At 34.8% G+C, this 24,730-nt stretch overlaps 1 protein-coding gene across 1 annotated transcript in view; it reads left to right on the top strand.

The window, feature by feature from the left end:
* KNDC1 (kinase non-catalytic C-lobe domain containing 1) overlaps nt 1-18,811 on the top strand; it is a 62,742-nt gene extending 43,931 nt beyond the window's left edge. Inside the window, exons 16-30 of the mRNA XM_061349036.1 lie at nt 1,190-1,281; nt 3,285-3,688; nt 9,570-9,663; nt 9,789-9,886; nt 10,190-10,401; nt 11,709-11,822; nt 12,299-12,446; nt 12,686-12,865; nt 13,935-14,150; nt 14,465-14,547; nt 15,815-15,965; nt 16,387-16,509; nt 16,612-16,671; nt 17,291-17,448; nt 17,700-18,811. Coding sequence (XP_061205020.1) covers nt 1,190-1,281; nt 3,285-3,688; nt 9,570-9,663; nt 9,789-9,886; nt 10,190-10,401; nt 11,709-11,822; nt 12,299-12,446; nt 12,686-12,865; nt 13,935-14,150; nt 14,465-14,547; nt 15,815-15,965; nt 16,387-16,509; nt 16,612-16,671; nt 17,291-17,448; nt 17,700-17,931 — 2,365 coding nt within the window. The 3' untranslated portion in view covers nt 17,932-18,811. The remainder of the gene's footprint in view (nt 1-1,189; nt 1,282-3,284; nt 3,689-9,569; nt 9,664-9,788; nt 9,887-10,189; nt 10,402-11,708; nt 11,823-12,298; nt 12,447-12,685; nt 12,866-13,934; nt 14,151-14,464; nt 14,548-15,814; nt 15,966-16,386; nt 16,510-16,611; nt 16,672-17,290; nt 17,449-17,699) is intronic.
* The last annotated feature ends 5,919 nt before the right edge of the window (nt 18,812-24,730 follow it).

Raw genomic sequence — 24,730 nt, 5'->3', positions numbered from 1 at the left:
CTTAACTGGTTTAGTTTGATTCAGTGTTCCTCCTGGCAGTCTTTGCAATTGGCCTATTAAGTGAGAAAACACCAGCATAATTAATTTCTCATTTTACTGTTTCATTTTCAATGACATATCTACCTGAAAAATAATAAAAGGCATTAGTGTTTTATTGCACCCTCTAAATGTAGCGTACTTATAAAAGCTTTTTCCTGAAGGCTATTGTAAACAGTAATAAATTTATATGTGGAAGTTTTGCATGGGTTTTTTTGTCAGTCATGGTCTGGAATTACAAATTGGAAATTTTGACTTAGTAGATGTGATCTATAAACACTTCAGTGTATAAAATACGTACAATATGTATAGATGTATATTCAGAAAGAATAGAGTACAACCTCCAGATATCAGACCCTGATATGCTGCTTTATTTCCTATTTGGGTTGGCTTTTTTAAGGAGCCATTGAAACTTGGTTGGGGCTTAGCTTCATAATTCCCTCAAGTTGAATGTGATGGTAGGAGAAACTTTAGCTGTTGCAGCTGAATTACTGGCATATATTAAGATGATAAACCTTTGTATGAAATTTTGTTACAAAGTTTTTTGAAAAAGGAAGTGGAAAAGAAATCATAATTTAACCAGTAAAAAATACACATCTAGCTTTTAGTTCACAAGCAAGAACTGTGTGAGAATATCTCTGAGGCACTGCTTACTTCTTTAGACAAAGAATATTCTGAGACACTGCTATATTCTTTATTTGATATTTATTTTAGACAAAGAATATGGTAGGTTCTAATTGTTAACCTTCTTTGAATAAGTTATGTTATATAACTTATTATTATTATATGGGTTGACTTGGAGTCAGATTGTTAACCAGAGATTGAATCCTGAGTGAAAATCCCATTACTGTAATTTGCAGTCTGAGTTATGCATGGAGTTATGCCTTCTGTTTATATGTGTTCTGATACTTCTGTTGGAATTTTACCAAATGCTGTTAAGGTGAAATTTCCACATCTTGCTCAGTGTGTTTAATATCCATTTGAACATTTTTTGCTTTTAAAATTACTGAAGTTGAACATGCAAACTTCAGGAGGTAAATATATTCTATGAAGCCCTTTACATACATAGAGCCATTTGTAAGATCTTATTTTACTGATGTAAATATAAAGGTATATGAGACATTAATCTTTCCTAATTTTCTTATATTTTCAGCATAACTGAGGCAGATGACTCGAAGTGTGGCAATGTATTCCAAGATCTAAAGAATGTTGATAGCTTGTTGGCAAGCAGTGATCAGACAGAGGGTGAGAAAGGACTTCATGTTTCTAGATCTATGTGTGTGCTAGGAATCTACCAATGACACAAGTTTTGAGAGATAAGCACTTTAAGTGTGTGTTCAGGAAAATACCCACCTTACCACTTACAATCATTATTAGTGAATCTGAACATTGGCCTTGGGGACCTGTTGTCTTTTATGTGAAGCTTACCTGTGAACAAATGTCATTGAGTGGGATCCCCATTTCATTTACTTTTACTAACTCGTATTTACACAGATGTGTCTGTTACAAAACTCCCAAAATCATAACTGCTGCATGTGGTTTTCTTGTGTTCATCCACTTGATGTTCCAGTGTCATGCTTTAAAGGAGGGAGAGGAAAGGGGGACAGCCATACTGCATAAGCTCCGAACAGCATAGCAAGCTTAGCTAGTCAGAGAAGAAAGCTTTAGAAGATGCTTATTAGTCCTTAGGTGTTACTGAAGAAGTTGAGGATTGATTGACTGAAGGATAGCTGTGCAACAGATCTGGTCCTTCTTTGTTCACATATCAGAATTAAAACAACACTAGGCAATAAAGTAAATAACATGCATTAAAATAAAAAATTGTCAAAATTCTTTACAAATTCAGGGGAAGGAAGTTGTACTGAAGCGTAGAAACTTCATTGCTTTTAGATTTAAATGGTTGTTTCTAACTTCATCAAAAGGGTTTTCATAAACAGGTAAAAAAAATTGTATTTATGTCTCTCCTAGGAATTCTTCCACTTCTCTATTCTGTCCACTGAAGTGCCTTTTTAAAGATAGATAGCAAAATGACAGTAGGACAAAGGATAATGAAGATAGTTTTGTCTTTCAATCACAATCCTGGTTACAGGACACCATGTCAGTGCACTCATTGAGGTTATTAGTGGATTGTTTATTTATACTTCACATTTTGAGTTTTCAGTAACTGAACTAGAAACTGAGCTGGGACTGGTAAATCTCATTATTATAACAAAGCCATTACCCTTTCTGGGCTTGATATATTCATGAACAGCTTGTATTTGGTTGCTGTTGTATCAGCATTTCCTGGTTGTTTTGGTGGGTTGTGGTTAGGTTTTTTTGTGAGGTTTTTGTTTTTTTTTCCCCAGGATAGTTCAGCCAAGAGTCAGCATTTAAACTTCGTGACTTCTCTGTTTTGATTAAAGTTAAACTGTATGTTCTTTACAGAATGGATTATATCCCTACGTTTTACAAATTCGTGTTTTGCTGTAAAAGTTAAGTTTGCACTTGGTTGCTGTCATTCTGTGTTACAGTCTTTTATTTTGTCTCAGAATGGTTGCAAATGTAGAGCCAGACTCTCCCATGGGATATGTGATTTCTTTGCACCAGTAGTTTAGGTCTGTTTGACTCCAAGGTGGCATATCTAAGCCCTGGAGGGTTGCTCAAGTGAAAAGGGAGACTTTTCACTTGAAAAAAGAGAGACTACTGGCAGGTGTAAAAGCTCCTGTCATCATACCATCCTGTGACTGTCTCTTCTGTCCCTTAAGGTTGGTAATAGTGGTCAGAACTGTAAAATACCATCATAGCTCAAGGGAGTGAGTCCTGTAGGAGCATAAAATTTAACATCTATGTCTCCTTTGGCTATATAAAATATTCTTGCCTTCTATGTATGGAATAAAAACTTCAAGACTTATGGATGGAAAAAAACCTCAAGAGCTAAGCTTTTTACTAATGCTTGCACAGGTCTGACATACTTTTGTTTTAAAGCTTCTGTACTTAACTTTTTTTAAATGCTTGTACCATATGCACAGAAAATATTATGTTATTTTCATAATTGTATTAACTGTTGCTTAATAGTTCTGAAATGTCTTCAACCTTTATCACTGTACAAAAGCAAAAAAAAAAAAAAAGCCAAAATAAGCATCTAACACCACTGTCAGAGCACACAGGTAGTCTCGTAACTGTGTTTTGTATGTGTAGTGTTTAAGTTCAGCAAAGCATGCATCACAGCATATGACTCTTATTTCTTTCCCCCCATACACCCTCTTTAGGAGAAGGGGAAACAGCCTTTGATGTGAAGTTTGAGCCTATAATAAATACATCATTAGGTGAAATGGAATTTGATGAGTCACCTTTGGATAATATCAAAAAAGAATTGAGGCTGCAAAATACTGTCACCATAGAGAAAGAGGAACAATGTTTACAAGGCAATGGCAGTTGTATTGGTCCAGGCTTTGCAGAAGACAATATAGAGCCTGAGGAAAAGACCATGATAAAGATGGCTGGAAACAGCTACCTTGTGTCTCCGAACATACCTGACTTTCACGGCTGTAGTCCTGGTTGGAGCAGTGCATTTTATGGATCTGAATGTTTTGACTCAGAAGTCCATAATTACATAAAAAACCTTGGAAAGCAGAAATCAAGTGAGTCACAAAATATAGATGCTAAAAAAGTGGTGAGTACATTGATTTAAAATCATTAAAATACCTCTTTATTTGCTGGTTAAAAGAATTATAATAATTGTTTTGTTCTAGTGAGTTGAAACTCTTTCTTATAAATACTGACTCCTAAGTGGTTTAAAATCCTCAGGTTTTGTGATGTGTGACCAATAAACCAGGATAGTATTCCAAAATAAAGGTCTTCCATTACCTAAAAGATTATATCAATCACATTTACTTCCATTTCACATTTGTGCATCTATGTATAATGAGCTTCACTTTGTAAATATTTTCATAATATTGCAGGTCCAAAGCTACAGAGTAAGGATAATATATAAAAATGTACGAAATCCATATAGGTTGAGCTGGCTCATGGGAAGGAAATGGGAATATTTAAGTATATGAGTTGGTGTTACTGGAAAACTTGTTAGTATATGGACACCTGGAATCTTTTTGTGTCCCTGAGAATGGTTAGCTGTTTAGTTTAGGTATTGTTATTGTTTCTGCCAGATACATACTTAATAAAGATGAAGCAGGACCTGCACTGGTCTTTTTCAGCAAGTTAAAGATCCTTAATGTTCAAGTGTAAGTCTATAGGAGAAAATAGCATGAGAAGCTATTGCTTTGTGTAAAAATAAATATTTTTTAAAGAGTTTTCAGATCTGTCACTCTCAAATTTCCATATACTCAAGAAGTGCTGTTTTTAATCCTATAAAGCTGTTTAATCCTGTGTAAGCATACCAACTAGAGAAAAATGGGCTTGTATAATCTCCCCTACTTGAAAGATAGTTTTTGATGGAAGAACAGATTTTTTACAAGTAAAGGATTTTTCATAAGCATCTGAAAAAAATTTTTCTGTTCCAGCAGGCAGTCTTTCTGAGATTTTACAGGCTACTTGTCAACTTAGTTTGATTCAAAAGTTATCTTCTGAGTTCTTGGAAGTTGTTTTCCCTATTTAAGAGATATACAACAAAAATGAAGCATAATTTATTGTGTTTACAGTCTCCTTTGGAATTTGCTTATGAAATTAATATGTACTATTATGATGGCTTGCTTGGCTTGGCTGCGTGAGCGAAGATTTGGGAAGGGCTTTAACCATGCTTACTACAAGCACAATGACCAAGGGGATGTGGGATATGCAAATCTGGTTGGAAAAAAAAGGGTGCTTAGGCAAATAGGAAGTGTCCGATCAGGGCTGTCATCTCCTGAGCGAGCTGGAGCTACCCATGTGTGCTGGTCCACCCGCATGCAAGGTTGGATCTGCAGCTTCCCATGCACCTTGACACCTACCATTTCGACCCTCGCCTGTCCATACAGACAAGTGAGAGTGAGCCCTTCCATCCTGCGCGGTGGATTTTTTAGGTGAAGCGCAGCTTGTGCAGAACTGGCCCCACCCTTTAAACCTGAGGTTTAACTGCCACAGTGTCCTAAGGCAAGCTGAGGGAGGATGGAAACCTCCTGTGGAGCAGAAGAGCAAAAGCTCGCTTGATCTTGATTTTCAGTATGAATACAGACCATGAAAGCGTACTATTATACATTGCTACTATATGCATTAATATGTAAGAGCTTGGCTAACCCAACAGCAATGCAGGAGGCTGGGGGGGATAATCATGAGGTATCTCTGTAGAAAATTATATTGTGTTCATGCCCAGAACATTCCACTGGAGGACAATTACTATTGATACAAAGCTCTGTTTAGCAATTAGTAAATAATTCTTTTAGAGAGCAAAATAATGTACATTCTGATAGCTAAAAAAGATACACACTACTCTGAAGAAAAATGAACTAATCTTCTTAATGGTATCTAAAATCTGAAATCTTAATAGCCGAACAAAAATTAGACTCTGATCTTACTCTCTCTCAGTAATGCAGAAATAATGTATGTGATCTGGACTGCGTATGAGGCCAGGTGGACAAACAAGAATAAAATAATTGTTTGGAAACAATAGAAGCTTGGTATCTTACATAAATAGTCTCCCTAATTTATGACATAATTTTGTATCCAAGTTACAAGGAATACAATTATAAATTGTCACTTTTTTTATTAAGTCAAATTCAGTTTATATTTCAGTTTATATTCAAAGAAGATTATTAATAGAAGATTAAATACACTTTGTATTTAATACAAATGTTTTAAAATGTAGAAATGTTGTAGAAATGGTGTAGAAATGTTTTAAACACATTGCAAAAGAAGAGTTAATTCCAGAAAAAGTATGTATGTGCAGATACTTATATTCTCTCTTGTACTATTTATATAAAAAAGTCTTGGCATACTAGAATATTCAGGTATATAATCTTAAAACCAAAATATTTATAAATATTATTTCATAATTTTTATTAAAAATGTGTTTTAAGTGTCTTGTTGCTACAAATTTAGCAGAGGGTACTTCAAGATACCAGTTACTCTTTTGGTCTCCTGACTATTTTAATTTCTTTCACAACCATAGCATCAACAGCTTTAAACTTGCTGCTGGCATTACTCCACTGACTTTCTGTGAAATCCGGCTTCTTCCAAATGTATTTACAATAAAAACTTTCAGGATCATATTCCTCTAATTGCAGCAATCTTGAACATTTAACCTGAGCAAAGAAAATCTTTCTAAAATTCTGCTGTTTTTCCAAACTCATGACAATTTCTGAAATAAACTATTAGCAGTATAGCTGAAACAAGATGATCTGTTACAAGTTTTAAGTGTCAACATATATAAGAAAGACAGAGGAAAAAATATTAAACTGAAATTTATTTTTCTGATATTCCAACAGTCACGAGATGACAATTCTAAGCTTTTAAGGCAATCCATTATCAACATGTAGGTGCTAAGTAGCTCTGCCCAGCTTCTTTCTCCTGTCTCTTTGCTGCCTGATTCATCAAATCAGTTTTATTTCAGAAACCAGTTCCTTGATTAATTGTAGTCTGATTTTCATTGTCTAACAAGGACTGTATTAACCTACTTCTTGCCCCAGGTCTTTGACAGATTTTTGAAAAGTTAGTGATAAAGTTGACCTGATTCTACAGCTTTGCGGTAAAACTAAAGCAATGTTTAAGAGCATTGATGTTTCAAAGAGTGAATGTTTAAAGGTAGTTACATTTGAGCTTCACTACATTTGTCCCCGCTTAGTGGCACTTCCCTTTCATAGGAATAACTCTGCTTGATCAATGCGAGTCTAGTCTGCAGCTGGAACCGAGTACTGAATGAGAGTCTAACCACACAACAAATTACAGTTTTGGAGACATGTACATCTCACTAATACATTAATCTCTCCAATGAAAATATTAATATAATTCAAATGTATATTTATTCACATTCTAAAATTAAATGCAATTAAATTTATTTTGTTTTTTAATTTTGTATACCTGTAAGTAGGTTTGAGAACACAAAAGTTCTGAGAAACTCTGAGTGCCAGAACATACATTTATGACAGAATTAAGTATGCTGCCATTAAAATAATGAACTTTTCTATTTTTCTACTGGGGACTGTTAGATATTGTCTGCACCTTAGGTTGTGATTTAATAAGATGCAAAAAGTAAAACATTTGTTGTATGATGAACAATATTGACAGTAGTATTAATCAAGTTATTATTCAAAAAAGGTAATATGTACTTTTATGTTTGGAAAGAATGTGCAATAGCATAAAAATAAAATATTTATGGATCAGGGTGACACTTTCAAGTGTCATAAAAATAATCAATGCTTTACTGTGTAAGTGCTTATCAGTTCATTGCAGTTCAGGTGCTTGTCAGATAGTTTTTTGTGGTTCTTAAGGTCAGCAAAGGTTAATATGCATTTAGAAGTTAGTCCTTATAAGGCAAACAAGTGTATGTCCCCTTCATCACATCGTCCCTAGTCCAGGACCTGCTGATTTTGCACCCTCACAGAGTGCAATACAGGCGAAGCAAACCAAGTCCTTGAAGGGAAGGCAGGTACCAGGGCTGCTCCAGGGGGATGTCCAAGTCTGCCCTCATAATAAGGGGGTTTTTTTTCTTTAGTCTGATAAGCTGGGTTCAGGTTTTTTTGCAGCCTCAAGCCTTCACCCTTAGCCTTTGCTCTTTTCTTCTTTGCGCACACTAGGTTTCAGCTATCCCCTACGTCTCATAAGCTACTTGTAAGAGTCTCCACTAAACTTTAGTGCACCCAGGCTGTGACTAGGTTGTTGCTAGCAAAGGTTTTGCATGTTCTGGCCACAATTTTCCCTTTCCCATTCCTTTTCTCTTTTCCTTTCTCTTCTGCCAATGTTCTGCATCCTTTGGTGGAGTCACCCTTCAGGATGTAAAAAATTTATGCTTCAAGGACAGATTGGAATTTGTAATTTTCCCAAGTAAGCAAAGTCACTCTGTCATTACTTTGTGCCCTAGACTAAGGGACGTTCTATAGAAGTATGTCCTGACGGACATATTTCAGAGGGAGCAGAACCATTGAATGTGTAGCATCAAAAATGTTTATATCCTAAACCTACCTAAACTGGAAGATGTTGGGAAATAGACTGGGAATTTGATACTGACTTTTTCTACTCACCTGAGTTTATTTATGGAACAAACCACTTCTGCCTGTTGGAGTCCAAACATCAGAAAGTGGTCACTCTTTCTGATTCCCTTTCTGTTTTCATAGTGTCTTAATCAACTTGGTTTCAATTTAATTGATGAAACAAAACCAAGCCTTTAAGTAAAAGCAAGCAATTTCCAGTTCAGAATCAGGTAATAGCTTTATTTGTGCTTTCATTATTCTCTATGTGATGCCTATGTAGCAGTGTTTTAAAAATCCACAGGGCTTTTGTGACTCTTCCTGCTAACGAACTATGTTGTTAAACCTTTTGAGCTTTTCTGAAAAACAGTGACAGGTTTTTCTCAAACTTAAATTAATTTCTAGTAAGCCCTTCCCATTAAAGCTAACCTATTTACCAATCTGTTGTTTGATATGTTAGCTCTGAGCTATGTGTTTTCTGATTGCTATGCTTGTGGGAGTTCTGTCTGCTGTATTCAGTGAACTTACTCCATTTAAAATGCTGTTTCATGTAACTAGGTCACTGGTAGTTAGCTTAGGACCCAAGTGCAAAAGCCACCACTTCTATAAAACACAACACACATCATGTTTGGTGTTTCATAACAAATGAGAAGCTGAACCCAAAGCGGATGGCCCATTTTTATTGGTTGGTAAAGTAATGAAACCTTTGATATGCAAACAATTATAAATGTTTACATTAAATTTTATACTAATGCGAGAAGCCCACTATAATTTAATTTTATCTATTGCTTAAGTTACACAATTCTATAGAAATTTAGTTCATTTTTTCAATTATGTAAAATACACAAATATTAAATATGTAATCCAAACTTCAAAATTGGTATGTCCTTTATGGAGCAGCTCTCCTGTCTGCTGTCTGACCTGGTTCTGTAATATAATGTAACTCTATATGTTTGAATGAAAGCATCACTTTCATCAAACATTCCATTCTTGCTGCAAATGTAGGTCAGCTACTTAGTAGAGATTTTCTGGGGTCTGCACTGATTTTAGAAGCCATCACTTTTAATTCTGAATGACTTCTGAGTATAACTTTTTTAACTGCTCTAGAAAACAACGAGATAAGTGCAATTATAACTAAAGGCATATTTATAAAAATGGATTCATGCAAACTTCAGTGCAGTCTCATCAAACACAAACTAGTTCTAGTTCTAAAGTTATAGCACTGTACCATAACTAACGCTTTCATGGGAATGGGTGATGCCTGTTGTAGCTTGCCTGTAAGCAGAGGTGTGAAAGATAGTTTTCCCTGGTTAATATATTATTGTCTGTTGGGATGTTCTCTTTTTCATGAAAAATAATTTTCTTCTTAACCTTCTGTTTCCCACTAGAACCTTGCTTTTACCATTCTAATCAGAATTCTTTTTTGTTTTTAAATAGGAACTAGAACAATTGCTAATGATGGAGACAAAAAATTACAGAAAGACCATAAAGTTTTACCAGAAACTGTTACAGAAAGAAAGAAGCAGGAAAGGTAAGATTACAGCAACTGGCCAATAATGAAATGGATATGTAGTACTTTTAAGGATTTTATTTTATTATTTTTCCCTGTAAATCAGAATCAGTGATGTTCTTACACTGTGTGTTTTAAATTTAAAGGTCCTGAAACTAAATCTATGTTGCCCAAACTGAGAGAACAGCTACAGGAGATTAAATCAAAAGTACAGTTTCTTGAACTGGTGAAGAAATATGTGCAGGCAAGTCAGACTTTATTTTTGCTTGTGTTTCATTTGTCATTTCATCACTGCATCAGTGTAGTTTGCTGCTCAAGTCAGTATATGAAATGCAAAATGTTTGGTGTCAAAGTGCCAAATTAAGTAGGATCTATATTAGCAAAAGAAAAAGTAACTGCTGTTAGTATTGCTTAGAAGTTAAAAAAAATAAAAATAAATAAAGCAGTTGCAGAATGAAATGCGGTTAGGCTTTGACTGCATTTTGTGTGGATTTTCCTCTTTAGTTTCCTACAGTTCATGTTTTCATGGCTTTGCATCTTTGAGCAGATCATGTACGCGGAGCAGTGGGGTGTGGAATCCTCTCAGCTGCCTACAGTCATTTGCAATGGGAGGACTGACACGGTGGATGTGACACCTACAGATGAGTCATCAGTGCTTCTTTACTATAACACAGAGAAACACCAGTGTAATAATCAAAACGGAACAGGAGTTCTGCAAGCTGGTACACCACTTGGTTTAATGGCCTATTTATATTCTAGGTATAGTATCTTTTGCATGTCCTTAATTTGGAGTGGGTTGAGGCGTAGTTGCTAATTCATGAAAAAATAGTCTCTGTGATAAATCCTAGTTCCTCAACATTGCATAAATTCCCCTCTCTTGAATCGAGTTTAATTTTATTCCTGTGAACAGTTATTTACAGAAATGGGCATGGGAATGGCAAAAGACAGCCTGATAAGAAATAGGCCAAACTGTTAAGTTTGGATTCAATTAAAGCTTGAAGCATTTGATAATAAATCAACTTATAACTTTTTAATCCTGTACTTATTTAAGGTTTTGCTCTTACGGTTGCCATGGAATCAAGGCTTTATGTTACTGCCAGCAGGATAACAATTCTCCAAAACATAAAAATTGATAATTCTTATTAATAGGGTCTGGATAGAGGGTCTGAATGTTTTACAGATTATTGCCCCAGTCCTTGGGACTGATCAAAATGCAGGCTTCTTTCGGGGCTTAAATGGGGACAAAGATGTCCTTTAATCTTCAACTAGGGTGAGGGCAGTGTTGTTTTAGGGTGCCTGAGACACAATAGTATGAAGGATGGAAACTGCCTGAGAGGCTTCATCAGACTTGTGCCACTATAGAGGGAGCAACTTATTCCCAGCTGCTTCTTCAAGGTCATCCTGACTTTTCAGGATCAGTTACTTATCCTGAGTGTTGCTGTTCCTGGTGGTTAATAGTATGCACAAAGTGAAGTAATTGTTTTAGTCAGAGCTCCCACATGTATCAAACCCAAATTTTTATGGTTAGCCATAAACCGTCAGGGAGACAGGACAATAAATCTGTGTTCAGACCTTGAGAGTATGTGTCTTTATAAAAAAAAAATAAAATACGCACATTTTTAATGTGTGTAATGAGTATATTCCATTGTTAAAACAACCACTACTCTAATTAGAGCTACAGAAAATATTTTCTTGCTTAAAAGATCTACTTTTTATGCTGTTATTATAATAAAAATCTTTTAAAGTGAGATGATGGGAAAAAAATTTAAACTTGTTCTTCCATATTACTTAAAGTGTAATTTTTTATCATAATGGAAATGTCAAAGTGCTTATTCACAAAATTGCAAATAGAGAAACTTTTTTTAAAACAAATTATGCTTTCAGTGTTGGCAAACACAATATTTGGTGTGTAAAAAATAAAAAGGAATGAGGGTTTTATGTAGAGCTTCAGAATTTAAAATCACTGGTAATTCATGATATTTTGAGGAATTTTTTTCTACTGGTGTAGTCTGATGCAAGAAGAAAATGTGGCTTTGCTTGTCTGAAGTTTTTCTTGTTATTCACAGAAATGCATTTTTAGAAGGCTATGTACAGCAGTTTCTCTACACATTTCGCTATTTCTGCACACAAGAAGAATTTTTGCAGTTTCTTCTTGATAGAATCAGCAGCACTTTGTCCAGGTACAGTGATATCCTGTGAAAAATTGTATTAAAGCACAGTTGTCCCCTGTTGTGTCCCCTCCCAATGGCAAATAGGTGTTTCTGAACAGCTCTACCTAATTAAATTGAATTTTGATGGGTTTTTTTGTAAGACTCTCTTGAAAAGTGGGTGACCCTAGAGCAAGTGCTATATATGACAGTGTGCTTTTCTTTTTAATCTTTTTTTTTTTTTTTAGTTCTGAATTCTTACTTTTAATAGTTGTTCAGTGATGGGTTGTAAGTACAACCACAGCTTTGTTTCCATAGAGCCATGGATTCTAGAGACATGAAGCTCAAGAGTTTTGATAGTACAGTCATTACCAAATACTACTTGTGATTTTTTGAACACGTAATGCCTTAACACTTTGAAAATAAACTTGTGGTTTATTGAACAATTATTTTTAAATTTGGATTGGATATCAGTTTTGATTAAAACAATTCCTTTTTCTTCTCACCAGTGCAAGCCTGGATCCTTCCACCTCACTCACCAAAATATGTAACCGCAGTTTCTACATCCTTCAGGCTTGGATTGAAGACTGCTACAGTGTAGACTTTGCAACAAACACTGATCTTTTATGCACCCTAAAAGAATTTATTTCTTCCAAGGTAAGTCAGAATTTCAGTAGAGGCTTAAAGGGGGAAAAAAATATAATGAATTTAAGTCAGGGTATATGTAAGATTCTTATTGCAAAAAACTGGCCTAATTACAATTAAAGTAAAAGAAATATACTGCTGTCTTTAACAACTATGTTGAATATGTCTGGTTTTGGACAGACTGTATTATCTTGCTTATATTTTGTGGGAAATTTAGTTCAATATTCTGTTAACCTGTTTTGCATTTACAGGTTGCTCCATTAAATGGCTATGGTGAGCACTTGTTATCATTGCTTGAGGATGCTTCTGCCAGGAGAAGTGGCAGTGCTTATCAGAGCTCCAGCCTGGACAAATGTGAAGAGGAAGGTGAGAAGGACAGGAAAACATTACATTCCATATGTAAAAAGCTCTCAGAAGATGTTTCCAGAAAGGTATGTCTTTTCACCAGACTGCAGTATATGGAACACGTTTCCACTGATTGTTTTCTGAGAAAAACTAGAGATCCAGCTCATGGTCAAGATCCTGATTTAGCAAAAATTATCTACCTGCATTTTAAATTTTCTGTTGAAAGTATTTAAGGCCTAAACTGTTCTATAACTGCAGAAATAATCTTAAGCCTTAATTGTGTCCTGTCAGCTGTTTCAGTAATATAGAACAGATAATAATTTTGAGAGAACTTGAACTCTTCATCCTTGATAATAGCATGTGACTTACCTAGGAAACATTTTCTTCCTTGTCAAAGATAAATACTTTTTATTGGGCGTATATCAGCAGGAGGTGAGAGGGTTCCTGCTGAAACTTCAAAGCTTGTAGCAAAAACTTGTCTATACTTTAGTCCACATTTACTGATTTATGTAGTGATAGTGAAAATAACCCCAGAATCTGGAACATGCTGTATAATACTTTTCCTGAAAAAGGACCTCTGTCTACAGAGTGACCAAAATGAGATGTGGAAGTCAAATATCTGTAATGTGTAAGTTGAATTCAGAATCAGCCTTCTGAAAAAGGTGCAGAATTCCATGGAGTATGCTGGGGATTCAACAAATAAAGGGCAAGCAGAATAAACATGGACTTGTTTTATTGTCACTGTATTTTAATGATACTGGAAGATAGAAAAAGGGAAAAGAATGGAAAACCAAATGTTTCTTTGGAAAGGATGTTTGATGCCAAGCAAAAAGAGTACAAGAAATAGTAAGACGTAGAATATAAAATATAGAACTTTAGAATATGAACCATATTATAGCATCAAGCCTGAATACACAGAAGGTTGTTTTAAATACTGATCTGGCAACCTACTCCACAGACTCATTGACTGTGATTATTAGTTTAAAATAGCAGTGTTGAATAGCCCAGACACTTATTGGTTTAACCTTGAAGATGAACTGAAAAGTTTTGCATCCACAAGCATTTTCCTCTAACAGAACATTCCAGGAAGTTACCTCAAGTGGAGACAATGTTTGCTTTAAAGAAGTTGTAGTTTGTTTTTTTTCTTTCCTACAGAACTTTAACTGGAAACTTTCCAAAGGTGTGGGACCAATTGCACAATATCAGAGAGAGCGACTGTACACTGGTTCATCAGTTTTGCCAAAGCCATGCTATAACCCTTTTACAGAAGAATTACCAGTCTCCTTCACTAAAGCAGATGAAGTAGGACCATATCTCTTAATAGAATACAGTGTGCAACAGCTTTGTTATCAGCTGACATTACTGCAACAGGTACAGAGGTCTAGGTTTATTTGGATGTACAAATAATATCTATCTTCTTACATTTTACTCAGCCTTCTTTCCTTAGCATTTCCCAACCCTCTTTCAAGCTATATTGTATTACTTCATAAGATTTTGAATTAAGATGATCCATTTTTCTCTGAACTTTCTACAGTAAAATTTAGACTGTGATCCCTCTGATAAATTTGCTAAAGAGATGGGAAGGGGAGGCAGGGGAAGAAGAACTGTCTGTCATTTTTATCCCTGAGTATTTTAAAAGAACTGCTTCATCTTAACAACAGCTATATCTTGCTCTTTTTATTTAGGAAGTATTTCATAAGTGTCATCCAGTACACTTCCTAAATTCAAGAGCACTTGGTGTTAAAGACAAATGTGTTTCTGTCCAAAAGTAAGTTACTTATTTTAACTGCCCTCTATTCTGTTGATGCACAATAACTTACTGTGTTACACCTTTAATATATTCAGGAAGAGATAAACATTTGAATACTTAATATCTTTTCAACAGACTAGATAGTCTGTTTATATAAATTTTTTACTTTCAGGAGATTTTATACATATGCATGTACATGTACCTGTGCACGTATGTGGTAGGTCACATTTGAAAGGTGATGTCTTTTAAATCTAAAGTGGGTCAGGCCAAAATATTTCTGAAGACTTGTCCTGGGGGGTTGCTTCAAAGATTCCATTTTGGCAGAAAAAAAAAAGAATAGTTTCTGAAACAGGCTTTGTGATCATGCATGTTTGTATGTATGTAAAATCTCAGTGACCATTGTAGTGTCATAGAATAGATGAGGTTGGAAGAGACCTCTCAGGATCATGTAGTACAATGTTCCCTGCCATAAGCAAGTTCAGTGAGAGCAGGTTGTCCAGGACTTTGTGCAGTCGGGTCCTGAATGTGGATGGAAACATCGGAGCCTCTCTGTGCAATGTTCATTTACTACTGTTAAGTAGATGAAGTATCAAGTATTCACAGATAGATAGGAATTTTCCTCTAGTTATTAGAGTGGTTATCAAGCTATTTAAATTACTTGCTCAATGGTAATTGTTGTTTTCATCCAGCCACATGGACCTAATTATATTTGATTATGTTCTGCTTCTTATGTGCTCAGTAGATTCAGCTAGCTTTTAATTAATAGTTGTTAATTGCACTATCTGTAATAGACTTTTTTTATAAGAGCAGGGAATGAATATCTAAAGCAGCTCATCTTTTACAGATTGTCAAATGACAGAGGCTAAATTGGCTGGTTTATACTGATTCAGTCGTTCAAGCACGGGAAACAAACTGTATGATGCCACTAGGTATCAGGCTCAATTTTTTACGTGACTGCAGTTTTTAATGAGTTTGGATTTCTGGCTGTTATTTTGCACCAGATTAGATGGTTTGGTTTATTTAGTAACGAGTGGTGAAAGTGTCTTTATGTATAGAAATGTATACTACAACCTTTTCTTGAAATTACATATAATTATCTTGTAATTATAGAGAAAAAAGTGACATATCTTACTATGTACTTTGTAAAAGATCATAAACTCAAGACTGCAAGCTGCAAAATCATTTTAAATGGTTAAAAGCTGGCATCTTCACAATCAAGATTTTCTTTGAAAATCCAAAGTCAGCATCAATTATTTTTGCCTTTTTTTCCCCATTTTCTCCATAGAGCTGTTTCTGCTGAGACAGTTTCATTTAAAGTCTGTAATCTGTTTCTGTCAAAGTGCATACAAGACCAGTACCTTCTACAATTATTAAGAAATGCAGACAGTGTCAGCACCTGGGTTGCTGCTGAAATTGTAACATGCCACACATCTAAGGTTTGTCATTGTTTTATTTTATTATTAATTATGAAATAGTTATTGTATAGGAGTTGCTATATAGCAAAGCTGCCATAAATATTCTGAAGTACACCTGTAAGCGGGCAGTCAAAAATTCTGATTGCAAGGAGGGTCATGGATGTTTTGTAGTAGGAGATCTCAAAACTCATTAAAATTTAAGAAATGAGTGGCCTGAGGAGACTAGGCATCAGACAAGGGCCACTTTGTGACAGAAAATGGGAATTTTTATGTTGGAGGGAAATGTTATTACAATCAACACTTTTGGTAACACATTCAAACAGAAAATGCATCTCCTTTTTTTTCCTTCTCATTTTTTTTTTTGTGTAGATTTATGTAGATTTACTATATATGTTTAGTATATATTTTATATAGAGAGAGTATATCTTATATTTTTTTTCAGCTGCAGGTGAGCTTGTTATCAAAATTTCTTCTTATAGCAAAATGCTGCTATGAACAAAGAAATTTTGCTACTGCGATGCAAATCCTAGCAGGCTTGGAAAATCTTATTGTACGACAGTTGCCAGTAAGTTTGGGGCTCTGTTCTGTAACTGTTCTGCTTAACATAATCTTTTTCCAATATAGATGTTAATGTGGAAAACAAAAATGTATTTTGTTTTCTTGTAAGGCCTGGAAAATTTTACCTGCAAAAGTAGCTGAAATAATGGAGGAACTCAAGGCTGTTGAGGTATAGTATGAAGTCTTTAATGTAAAAACACTTCTTTGGGGTTGGAGAAGATGCAAATTCTGCTTAAGTGGGTGCATCTGCAGCATGAAAGCCATAATTATTATTTTGTATTATGAAGGAGATTTTAATTTAAGCCTTCTGGCTCTTAATCCAAGAGGTTTACATGAATTTTCCTCTCAGTATTTCTCAAAAACGTATCCTGTGTGACTAAAAATAAAGGCATTTCAAAGCAAGCTAGATCATTAAATACACTTCTCCTGACAATGTCTGCAGAAATTTTGTGGCTGTAATCTGTTTTGAAAAATCTTAAATGTTTATTTTATCAGAGGCATTTTATTACTGATCTGGGCAATTTTAAATCATAGAATGAAGTTCTAAAATATTATTTTGGTTATGATTTAGAACAATTACAATTATGTATGAAGTATCTTTTGATTACTTACTTTCTGTGTTTTGAAATGTTTGCCACCAGATTAATTCATAGTGTAGTCTTCAATGCCAAAAGTTAATATTCATGGCAAACAAATCCATAGAGCTAAACACATGAAGTGGTGAACTTCTGTTAAAACCTGCCCCAGTACTTAATGTGAGATTTATCTGTGTGTGTTTTTTAAACTAGGTGTTTTTAAAAAGTGACAGTTTGTGCTTGATGGAAGGAGAAAGATTCAAAACACTTCCAACAATTCCATCAGCCCATGTTTTGGCTATGCATGTCCAACAACTTGAAACTGGGGGATTCACAATGACAAATGGAGCTCACAAGTGGACTAAACTTAAGTAATAATTTTAATTATATATATATGTCACCTAACTTTTTTAAATAGACTGTTGTCTAAAGGGATAATGAAAGCAACATTTCACAGTTAGCAGTTCAAATGGTTTCAGTCAAAGGGACATACACTGTAGAAGAGAATGCTCAATGCCTTTGAATTTCTTTTAAAGTTTGGGTTTGGGGAGTTTGTTTGGTTTTGGTTTTATTGTCAGGAAAAGAAACTAATTTTTTTTTTTTTACTATATTCTCTTTCAAGAAATATTGCAAAAGTTGTGAGCCAAGTTCATGCATTTCAAGAGAATCCTTACACATATACACCAGATTTCAAGCTGCAATCTTACCTCAGACAAAGAATAACTCGCTTTAAAGACGCAGATGTTTCTGCCTTGGCAGCTGACAACTGTGCCAACTTCCATCAGATACCAGCAGAAAAACATTCACGAAAAATTCAGGACACACTGCGCAGAATGAAGGCAACATTTCAGTAATTATTTACATTTCATCTGTTGTATTCCAAGTGTGGATTGTAAGACTGTGGATTCAGTTGACTCCATCTCCTGGACCAATTCCCAAGCAGATACTTAAGGGAAGTGACTTAAAATACTATCTCAAATTGAAATAATTATATTTTTAACATGGAATTATAAAATGCTGACTAATGAGATTTGAATCCCTAGCAACTGGATGAAAGATCAAAAGAATAGAAGTAAAGATAAAAGTACAAAGAGTGTAGAAGAAAAGGATGACTAATTGTCACTGTTGTTTAGCATTTAAAAAATAATTAACCCAAAAACAAATATCTAAACAATACTGTGGATATACATTAAAATTACAGCTTCTGTTGCAAAGTTGGCCTAGGAGAGTTCAGAGTATAGTTCATTAAATGTTGAGTATATTTTTATATAAACATAGTACACTTGTATCCTGTCACAGTGTGCGTATAATTCAGGGACACAGATCATCTGCGATCCTTTCACTGTTGGTGTGTCTTGCTTTTATGTTGTGTATTTTGAAAACTATAATTCACTTAAAGAATTTGCCATCTTTTTCTTCAAGCATACTGAGGAAGGAGAGGAATGCCATGCTGCAACTTTTTTTTGTTTGTTTTTGGTTTTAATGTCATCAAACTAACCTTTTTCCAAACAAAAATAAGATCTGGATCTAAATATTATGAATTTATTGCTTTGCTCATGGCCTTGTCAAAACAGTGAGTGTGAAATTGCTTTTTTTTTTTTTTCTGTATCGGGCACAAGAATCAATTTGTGTATGTATGTATGTGCACAGATTTGATTATGGCTTTTGCTCCTGAGGTTTCTTTTGTAGACTGCAGTGCACCAGCAGCGTTAAGTAGAAGATAACTGTGTGAAATTTGGATATGCAGCTTGTAAAGCTTCAGTGATATCCTGTTTGTAGAGCTTATACTTACAAGACCTTCTAAATGGCAATGAATTGTGATGCTGTTGCTAGGAAGTTTGTTGAGCTACCCAAGTTTATGCAAGGCCAAAGTATTGAGGCTACAAATTAGTTACAAATACATCTACCAGAGATACAATGATAATAATTGGAAAAGAAGCAGGGAAGGGCAAGAACAGCTAAAATAACCTAAAATAACCTCTATCCTCACAGCTATTTGCTAACCTAGTCTTAAAAAAAAAAAAAAAAGTAAGAAAATGTTTTGAGATATGTGAAGAGCAGATGTGAACTGTCTTGACACATTTTAGTGATGGAGAAGGATAATGATGTAAGAAATGAGAATGTGCACAGACCTAGTATATTACAAGTTGTATTACTGTATTTGACTGAAATGCATGTGCACATGTAAATTGTAGCTTCTTCAGTGTTTAAGAGAAAAGCCTCTGCTTTTCTCTTGTCAGTAACAGCAATATATACATCACAGGCCACTCCTCATATTTCTCAGTAGAAACAAGGTATGTCCATATTTTCCGTAAATATTCAGTTACTTTTTCATACTAATATGTTAATAGTAACATTTGTGTTCTTATTGGTTTAAACACTAGAGAACTCAGTCCTCAACTGTGTTTTCTTGCATGTGTTCTACTCATAAGATGATTTGTTTTATTATTTGCCATATGTAGGTTTAGCATGTCATTAGTTGTAGTATTCTGACTTACTTACCCTTAAGGAAGCAAAATATGTTGCTATTTCTTTAAAAATTGCCAAATGTAAAAACCTTTAATCTTGGCCTTCTGTCTTTATGCAATACAGTGATTTGAGAATGTTAATGATAACCTTATCTTTAGACATACATTTCATGTATTTGATCTATATGCATTTATTTTTAAAGAACTGTTTTTATTAGTATTTATTGGGATTTTCTCAATTAAAATTACCATTCAATTGAAGCCACCCCTTGCGTATGAAAGACAGTAAAATCTTAAGTAGCATAAGCTTTACCAATGTAAAGAACTCCACAAAACGTGCCAATCTTATTATTTTAATAAATTAATTTTACATAGTTGCCAGTCAAACAGTTGAAATTGCTTTTATGGATTTACTCAGCATTTATATTTTGCACTCATGATAGCTGCCTCATATATTTCTTACAGTTTTTATCAAGATTGAAAGCAACTACTACACCTAGACAATATTATGTTTATAACAATAACTGGTGCTATACAATAACTTAAAAATCATCTCATGTCTTCTGTATGATGCTTCAGTGTATCACCTTATTTTTCTCTAAATGCAGAGTATTGAGTTACAGCACTACTTTGGGGTGTTTTCATCAATTAGATATTTAAGATTTGGCATTTAGACACCACGACATCAACAATTAAAAAAAGGTAAAATAGCTATTAAAAAAAAATCAAAATCACTTTTATACAAGGAAACTGATTTGCTTTCTTCCATGAACACTGATATATGCATATCTTATGTGATGCAGATTTCAAAATAAAGTAATTACATCTAGCATATAAATGTACTGCTTATTTATTACTAACAAGAAGGAAGGGTTGGGCTAAAGTTTTCTTTGTGGGGAATGTCTTCTTAAAAGGAAACACAAGACAAAACATTTCAAAGAAATAAGTTCAGTTCTATATTGGCAAAACATTATTGGCATCAGTAGTTGTATTGTATAAATGAAGGACTTTGCAGTCTGGCATTATGTTTCCGTTCCAATACCAAATTAGAATGTCCCGGGGGGGAAAGAATTAGTTTGCTCTTTCAGGCAGAATTGCCACCAGCTGTTCTAGTTCATTTTTTCCACACTTCCCTCATCTTGTTTTTACATTGTTTATGTTTCCAAAAATGACCCATGGAGTTTCTGAAATGACGTCTGCTCCTTGGGAGCCTTTCCACATGCTCTGTGCATTGGTGCTCTTTCTGTGCCCCTTTGCAGGTGTCTGTCCCCAGGATCCCTGGGGTTTTGAGGCCTCCTGCTAAACACCTGGGAATTGTGTCCTAGTTACACTCTCTGCATTTGAAAGCAGGTTTCCATCTCCAACACCTCCTCCTGAAGCCTGTCAGGAAACAAGGGTGAATTCAATTGGATCCTGTGAACTATCCCACAGAAACCCGGAACAAAAAAACAGAAAAATATTTCATGAACCAGCACTGATTCATGAGTCTGACAAATTTTTTTCCTTGGAAGTTTTTCAACCACTTCTAAACTTTATTTTCTTGGTATTCTACATTCTTCCTTTATGCATTGGATTTCTGAGACTCCTGTGAGTACTGTATGTGATTTGCAAAGGATTATAATTTTAGGAAATCTGTTTCTACATAACAAAACTACAGTTTGAAAGAAGGGAAGCTAACCATTTTTCAGTGTTAAATATGTGGTTGATTGTTTCAATCCTTGATACTGCAATGAGGGAAAGAGTGCAGACAAATTATTTTTCTTCTTATTCTTTCTTAAATACATTCCAAAGAATATCCTTATTTAGAATACACATTCTCACATTCTGTTCTGGTTAGAATGGTTGGTTGGGTTTTTTTCTTCCAGAATATCTTTCTCAAAACATGCTTTATGAATCTTTAAATGCATGTTAAGCTTTAGAAGGGGTATCAAAGCATTGGAAATGCAGGTTTGAGCAGTATTTGAAAACTCAAGCCCCATAAATCAAGCTTAATTGAGTGGTCATCTTTGGGATTTGCCTGACTAACAGGTGTTATTTACCTGTAAATATTTTTTGTCATCATCTAGTTATTATAAATGTAAGGCATTTTCACATAGTCATATTAACTGCTCCCATTACAATTTGCATTATGTAAGGTTTTTTTTTCCAAGAGATCCTGTAATTATTTAAGTACAAATGAATTACTTATTAGCAGTGGAATATTCCATCAGGGTTTTTTATGTGATTTGTGTGTAATTCTCTAAAGTACATGTGAGAATGAGCAATTCCACTTTCCAGTCTCTATTCAAAAATTCCTGCAGCAAAATGTTTGAAAGACCTCTTTATATGGCTGGTTTTAATCTATCAATGAGTGACAATAACCCCTGTAAGCTAGAAACTTTGACTTTTAAAATTATCTTCTCTCCCTTTGTGGAGAGGAGCTCTTTAGTTTCTTCTGTTGCAATGTTTGAAGAAGACTTTTAGCTATTATGTGAAGGCTGTCTGTGAACAACCTGAAAGTATGGCAGAACAGCCTTAGCCTGGCATTATTTTAGTGTGCTTCCTGTTCAGTGATATTTCAGTGTTTCACGTGTAAATAGAATTTGCAGTTGCCATATTACATCAGGCCACTGCAGTAATCTAGTCTAGGATCTGGTCTTTGCATCATTCTGTTTATTCATTTTTGGTCTAACGTAAATGATGCTTTTGTAACTTGCCTAAGACAAAACAGTTTAATTACTATCTTGTAAATATGTGCAGAGTCTTAGCTGTAAGATTATTTAGTTCTTCACTCTAATGCTAAAGTTGATCTCATTTCCATGTTGGCATTACGTAGATTAAATACTCAGTTTAGACACTAAAATAAATACTGTGTTTGAAACTGGTAGAACTCAATTTTCATCATGAAATTTAGAGCTCAGAAACCTGGAGAAATTGAGTTGCCATTATCTGAGAGACATAATTTGGAAAGCTTAACTGAGCATTGGTGGTGAGCCTGAGCATCAGACTCAGAATTAAAACCTCTGCAAGTAGATGCTTATTTGTGATAATATCTCATAAACCTCATAAACAGTAATAGTAGTAAATTATTCACTTAAGAAACAGATACTTAATACTTTTTCTGCAAACTAGTGGAGGAGGTTTTGAAAAATAATAAAGGGAAAAAGCTAGACCTGTAGTCCACAAAATGTTGCAAAGAATTGGAGGGAACAAACATGGAAAGAAGGAATGTCAAGGGAAATTATTACTGAAATGTAAGTAAAAAAATATATATAGTACTAAAATGTAAGTCAAAAATATATATAGTTAAGAATCGAAGAACAGGCCTACATAGTTTTTTTTGTGTTTAAATTAAGAGGAGGAGGTACCATAATATGTAGTCTATAACTAATCATTGGCCAAAAAGAGTGTGGAGACTTCAGCTGTAATGGGATTAATAGAGATAAACTAGTTGAAAATCTAATAATGGAAAGTTGAAAATCAATCAAGATGAGCATTACCATGAGACAACAGAGTGTGTGATACAAAGGAGAGAAAGGGACAAAAGGAGCAGATGAACAACAGTGGGCTTCAAAAAAACATCAGTAAAATCAAGAAATTGGTGCATGAGGTCCTGGGGAATGAATTCTAAGGCAAAAAGAAATTCAAGAGAGCTGAGGGTTTCTAAAAGAGGCTTCTAAAACAGGCCATATTTTAAGTATAACAACAGTCTATTCTAAAGCAAAGGGGTAAAAAAAGCCTGACAGCAGTGTTGGCTGCATCAGGGGCCCATCACTGACCTGAAAAATACCAAAAAAAGAATACTGAAGATAAGTAGGAACAATAAGGCTGCATTGGCAAGAACAAATATTAAAGAACAGCACAGCAGGTTAGTAAAAAAACTGTACAGCAAGGGAAAAGCAAAACAATAAAAATGGATTCTTAAATAATTTTCTATTGTACAAGGAAAGTTCTCTGCTTATTAGGATAGGTGAATAAACATCAGGTGGTGCAAAAGCCTGAAGTGCTTTGTATTTCACTCCCTAATCTCTAAACAATATGTGTCATAATCAAAGTTAACCAGGAAACAGGAATACAGGTCAGAAAGGGAACTATCAACTTAATTAGATGTGTTAGAACATTAAATTCTGATTAAATCTATAATAATATGGTGCAAAACTCAATCTTATAATGATTGTATTTTTGATTAAGAATGAGTGAGTTCCCAGGGAACCAGAAAATAATATTTCTTATTAAAAGTGTGCAAGAGCACAGGAATGAATGGAAAGGCAAGGTAAAAGAATGACTTGGTGAATCAGCCAGATGAACTTTGATACCAGAAGAGTTACTGAAAAAAATGTCTAAAAATCTTCAAGCATAGAGACTAATTTAAAAGGCCAACATGCATTTCTCTATAATTTCTAAATAGCACAATGGTCTGCTTTGTCAGAGTAACTCTTCCAATATATAAAAACAAAACAGTATGTTATGTGTTAAAGTCAATAAACCCACTGATAACGGATCCACCTGACCTGATTATTTATTATTATTAAGTTGCTAGGATCCAGATGATGGTACTGTAAGGTGGATACACAACTAGTTAGTATCTCATTTCAAAGGGTAATTACCAGTGTCCATTAAATTGTGAAGATAATTTGAGTGGGAGATAGGAGGGGTAGGACTACCAGTATACTACAAGCGAAAAGCAGGGATGAGGCACACCACTCGGTGAGAGCCTAGGCTTTAATCAGAAGCATGGCATTACCATGGTGGGATTCCTGGGACACCAGTGCTAATCAAATGGGACTGAATGAAGTGGAGCCCTGCTCAGAAGTGAAGCTCAAGGGAAAGTACCACAAGGGTGAGTAATAAAACCTGCACTGATTAACATACCATACATATGCAATGTCCTGTTTTGCTTGTTGGTGAACTGATGTAATACAGGTGCCGTTGTCTAAATTCTGAGATCCACAGCCAGCTTTTACTTTGGCAATGCAGATGGTGGGGGTAAGTGCAAGTGACCTATCTTGTCTTACCAGAACAAGAACATAAGATGTGTTTGGAACTCAACATACTCTGATGAGGGAGGCAAACTATCCTGGGTTACCAGGTCTTCTTATGCCCTACACTGTATTATGACAAGTGAGGCCTGGATCCAATGTGTCTGTGATTTTACTAATGCAGTATGGGGTGATATGGAGAGGACACTTACACAACACACAGGACT

The sequence above is a fragment of the Neopsephotus bourkii genome, unplaced genomic scaffold, assembly GCF_033783945.1.
Source record: "Neopsephotus bourkii isolate Nb327-2 ecotype Australia unplaced genomic scaffold, CSIRO-AGI_Nbou_v1 NB_379, whole genome shotgun sequence".
Lineage (NCBI taxonomy): Eukaryota > Metazoa > Chordata > Aves > Psittaciformes > Psittacidae > Neopsephotus > Neopsephotus bourkii.
The sequence above is the reverse complement of the archived record's forward strand: the minus strand, read 5'-3'. Positions and strand labels throughout refer to the sequence as shown.